The 5,556-nt window shown below is 37.1% G+C and overlaps 1 protein-coding gene across 2 annotated transcripts in view; it reads right to left on the reverse strand.

The window, feature by feature from the left end:
• Positions 1–5,304, reverse strand: part of LOC106779498 (elongator complex protein 6) — a 10,369-nt gene extending 5,065 nt beyond the window's left edge. Inside the window, exons 1-2 of one of the 2 annotated variants that reach the window (XM_014667615.2) lie at positions 4,543–5,301; positions 3,583–3,655 (exon numbers count right to left, since the gene is read on the reverse strand). In XM_014667615.2, the coding sequence (XP_014523101.1) occupies positions 3,583–3,655; positions 4,543–4,782 (313 nt within the window). In that variant the 5' untranslated portion in view covers positions 4,783–5,301. Of the gene's footprint in view, positions 1–3,582; positions 3,656–4,542 lie in introns of both variants that reach the window. The other variant, XM_022776587.1, reaches the window with a different exon arrangement.
• Between the last annotated feature and the right edge of the window lie 252 nt (positions 5,305–5,556).

Genomic DNA, 5,556 nt, shown 5'->3' on the forward strand with positions numbered 1-5,556 from the left:
ATGTTGCTTGTTGACTCATGATTTTCGTATTGCTTTGGTCATCAAACTTTAAAAAATACAACCCACTATGCTCCTTGGCAGTTAAAATTGTCTTTGTGAGCAAAATAAGTTGGAAAAAATGTTACTGAGCAATTTAAATCCTTTGTGAGTTTTTGCACAGAGATAAGATTGTTGGCTAATTGAGGAACATGTAAAACATCCTTCAATTCAATAGATGAGTCCAAAATTATATTCCCAGAGCCGCATATAGGAATACCCTGACCATTTGCAACTGTAATAAGTTGTTCTTTATTTCTTTTACCATATGAGTCGAAGGACACACTAAAAGGTGTCATATGATCAGTTGCACCCGAATCAAGAATCCAAATGCCTTGAGACACATGATCAATAGTATTGAGGCAAATCTTACCTTTTATGGACAAAGTGCATGATCTAGAGGACTTACTCATTGATTCATCCATTGCTTTCAAAGGAATAATTTTTACTTCAGATATCCCGTAGAATGCAACGAGGGAGTCTCCAAGACGATGACGGTGTATGGGTCACACTGAGAAAAAAGGAGCAGAACTTAAACAACCAGATCTACTCAAGAAAAGGTCAAATGGGTTGTCACAAACCCTAGGAACAGACTCAGGAGTCTCCAGCAACTCTTCTGTGGCGGTGACGGCGAGTGGGTCTCGCCGGAAAAAAAGGAGCAAAACTTAAAACTCAGATCTGCTCAAATACAGCCCAAACGAGTCGTCACCGACCCTAGGAATGGACTCAGGACACTCTGACGACCCTGTTTGTGGTGGCGCCGGCGAGTGGGTCTTGCCGGAGGTAGGCGCGTGGGCTACACGCGCCGGTGACTATGGAGGCGCGTGGCGGCGCGTGGCGGCGCGTGGCAGCTCCTCTGACGGAGCGACTTCCAGCGTTGTGGTCGTCGGAGTTGGGCGCACCTTTCTGCCCTATCAACGACCCCAACCGGCGACGGCGGCAGCGGCGGTGGTCGGACAGCGGCGGTGGTCGGACAACGGCGGTGACGATTGTGCAGCGGAATGGAGTTCCAAGATCGGAAGCTCTTGATACCAAGTAGAAAATAATATTGAAATTTATTATTTAGAATTGATTGAAAATACATTCTCATATCCTCTATTTGTAACAATTTAATTCTCCTGGAAAAGGAAATAGAGAAACTATGAAACAAAAAATAAAAGATTGTATGACTACTTTCTCTAATTAGGAAGATTCTAAATAAATTTTCTCTAATTACAACATATATAATCCCACAAACTCTAAATTTCTAAATTTCATTAATGTTCCTAAAGCTATGTTTGAATTGATAGATACATAAGGAGTAGACAGAACCACACAAGGGTCGACATGGAATGGAACTAATGGTTTTTTCTTATAATTATTAATTTCTTAATCTCATCAGATGAACTGCGTTCACGCAAACTTCACACCTCACATTATGATCAGTTTCTAATTTAGAATTATGGGATGTAAATGCTTAAATGGAATAGAACTTTCCACACTACACCAAAATAATGATTTTCACTTGCCATTCTATTGACCCTTAACTACTCTGAGGTATTTATCAATACCATGGTCTCTAAAATTTCGTACAATAATAGAACTGGAAAAATCTTCATGTATAACATTTTGCTAAATTTTTCCTCTCCTACAATGTGAACCACAGAACTTTTGCTATCAGCAAATAAACCATTGGAAAGAATAGGTCTAGAAGATATCACACCAGTCATTAGATTCCTGACATGCTTATAACATGAAATCTTTGGATCTGTTGTCACCAACTTCAATATATCCCTATCAGTGTCATTTCTAGGCAGCAACCACCCAATTTTGTATTCCATCAGTGGATGTTCTCTTTCCTTGATCTAAGGAGAGAATGGATCATCTTGAAATATATAGTCAAGATTAATTAGATTAAAATTAGTGTTATTTCTTCCTCTGTACATCTTCTTTTATGACTCATTCTTAGCTTCATATAATAAATTGAGAAAACAATCTTTTGCTACTTTTTAATAGCTTGGAAAGTACACTTTAAACCTAACTCAATCTCATAAAATTGACATGAAAGATGAGGTTTATTCCTACTTATATATTATAATTTGATCATATCTCTATAAAGATGTGGTATTCAACAAATTCCACCACCAAGGGTTGAACATCTCAAACATGAGAATAGAGATTTATGGATGTATGGATGGTCTAATAACGACACAATAGTGGATGATATGATGGCCCAGTATACCTTGCTAATATATGTTCTAATCCCATCTTAGAAAGTGGATTTTAAGCTTAACTAAACTTAACAAAACTAGTTCATAAGTCAATATGGGATATCTAACAATCTAACATAATAGTTGACTTGCTAATACATGTTCTAATCCCATTTTAGAAAGTGGACTTTAACTAAACTTAACAAAACCAACTCAAAAGTCAATATGGGATATCTAGCAATCTAACATGATAGTTGACTTTATTTCCTCTTATCAGATGAATAAAGTATAAACACTCTAATTTCTTTGACAGTTTCAGGCTGAAATTGTTGAATAAAGAATTTTATTAAAACTACTGAAGTTTAGAAGCACATGAACCAAATTTCAAGTGTCTTCATATGTCAAACACATTGTTGGCTTCTCATTGCTGTTGACTAGCCAAAACACTTTCATATAAGCTCAAATACTTTTCGTATATCGATAATTAACACAACAAATCTTTTGTGCTTCAAACACTGGGCTGCTGATTCATTTTTCTCCATCTAAAATTTAGATCTTTAAATTCTTTAATGTTGAATATGTTTCTCAAACCTTGCTTTTATTCACTACTACTGAAAGCTACAAAACCTGCATTGTGAATCAGGGGACCCAAACACGGATAAATTCTCAACCTCAAATATATGTCATGAGATTTACAGTCCATACGTGACTTACAAAGGAAAGTTCACTATCTTTATTTACTAACTTTTTCTCTTTTTTTTTCCCTGCATATCCTCCCAAACAAAGATAAGAACGAGCTACACACAAGTAGACCAATAAAAAATTCCACTTCTTTTTCATCAATTGTTCACTAACTAATTTGAGTACTTCTATATTATCTATAGCCACCTAAACTGCATGCTCCTCTGTTTCTTTTAGTGGAACTATATTGACGTCAAAAAGCATCAATAGATTTTAAGAAAACTGTCCAGTTACTGCAGAACATCAAGAATTTCACAATGTGTCTCTGGTTCATACTTTCCATACAACCATCACATATTACTACTGGTTCATACTTAACTCTCCATTTAAACTTATTTATCCATTCTTGTTCATTTCTTCTATATACATCGCCTAGACATAATTGTAACTCCTTCACCTACTTTAACCATTGTAACAATGAAATCAAGTAATCAAGGAGAGTTAGGGAAAGACTCATGAATGACAAACTCATGTAGTTTCTGATCTAAACTTTAAACACAGTACACCAGTAACAATTAAAGACAAACTATTGGAACAAATTCATTCTTGCATCAGTAATCTTTTTCAAACAAACAATGAGAAAAAAGAGCTAAATACCAATAACAAAGTTTCTCACCTGGACACTGAAACATAAGCATAGGAAGGAAAAAGAATCTGCCATTATCTCTTTGAGCAGTTAAGTTGCAACCCTATCACATCACAAGTACCCGTGAAGATTGGTCAATACAACCAAGTAAACAACGACAATGTAACAGAGTACAACAAAACAAGATTGTCAAACAACTTTTTTACCATGGTATTAGTAAGGATCGTTCATCACTCGAAACAATGATTCAGAAACTTTAGGGCACACAAGGTGAGTGTTTCTCTCCCAACATGGTTTACTTCATACCTAAAGTAGCACAATCAGGATTCAAAACCTGGACCACTTGTTTAAGGGGCACAATTTACTACCGCTGTGGTCAACCAATGTTGGTTGACAAACAATTGACTAGCATGTTATGAAACCAAACTACGACGAAAACAAAAGAGCAAACGATCAATTTAGTTTGCGAAATATCACGCGCTATACCAAATTGATTGTTTACTCATTAAGAAAAAAAGTCCAATACCCAAATTGGTCCTTTGTCTTAGTTCCTACCAGGGAGAAACTTCAAAATAAATCCTCATGTATCAGTCTATAACTGTAGTCCCTAAAATTAAGTTGAAGTATTATTCACAGTACATTTTTCATTTTTCGATTAAACTAAGTGACAAATTGCACTTTCACAAACCTTTTTTCAATTTATAGTTCTCAGGGCATGGCCTATACCTTCAAGGACCAGTTTCAAGTATCCACCAAAAATAAAGATAGACAGTGACACTGTCATAGTGCCTCCGGCACTACAGTCGTTGAAAATACAATTAGCTAATAACAGAATCAAATACATCCAATGTGAAATGAATATTTAGCCACCTTATCAGTAGTAAAAGCAATTTCACCACCAAATCAACAGTAAGAAACGTACATAAATACAAGATTACAGTACCCATGAAAAAAAGAGAGCAGATATGTATAGAGAGAGAAAGGAAATACGAGCTTTCGGAGGACGCGATCGTAGTGAGAGAAAGGATGAGAAAAAGCGAGGAAGAGAACGGCGGAAGAAGGGTGAGAAGAAAAGGAGCGTTTGAGGATGTGGTGAAGAACGAAAGCGGCGCTTGTGTCAACACAGTCCTCCACAAGCACGAAGCGACCACACAGAGGCCATGGCTTCGCGTCGTCATTAATGTGAAGCCCCAGCGATTCGTCCAGAAGGTTCCAATTTTTCTGCTCCATCTTCTGCTTCTTCTGCTTTCAGTTCACCGTTTATGAAACTTCCAATCCGATTGCGTCCGGCATGACCCGAAAAATCAACGGTTTTTTTCTTCTCGTTTTCTCGGCCCAAAAACCCGAACCATTAGTTGGAACTCTTGCGTCCTGCACCATCTTAATTGCAACCAGCACCCCCGTAGTAAAAACAAAAAGACAAAAATGCCTTTGAGTTCGTTTTCACCACCTGACCTATTCTTCCGCATTCTCCTTCACTGCGGCTGCCGTAAACCATGTGCCGCTGTAAACAGTGTGTTGCATCTCCGCCGTCGATCTGTCGTTGGCATAATACCCCGGTCGTCGATGACAATCCGCCCAACCTCCCTTGTTCCCGGCAAACGCCCACGTGGGTGGATCTGATGCGGTACCGCGGTAAGATTTTCGGAGTGGTTATTCCGAAAAGTTTCGAAGTAGTCATTGCAGAGTACTACTTTCACTGCTGCGAATCTCGTATCCGAAAGTTAAAACCCATGCTCCGGAAATTTCATTCACTAACTTGTCGGACTCATTGAATCAAAATAAAACTCCATTTATTTATTCATACCATTTTAATCTATTAATCCAAAATTATTTAAATTTAGGTCATATATTCATATTTTTAATTTTCTGAGTTTTTTTAATATTTAAAGTAGTCTTTTTTATTATAAAATTTATTCAATTTGGTCATTTTCACTTACAACCTTTAAGCTACTAACTGCATAGAGTCCATGTAAACAAAACTAAATGAATTATCACGCAATA

This window comes from Vigna radiata, unplaced genomic scaffold, assembly GCF_000741045.1.
Source record: "Vigna radiata var. radiata cultivar VC1973A unplaced genomic scaffold, Vradiata_ver6 scaffold_282, whole genome shotgun sequence".
NCBI lineage: Eukaryota > Viridiplantae > Streptophyta > Magnoliopsida > Fabales > Fabaceae > Vigna > Vigna radiata.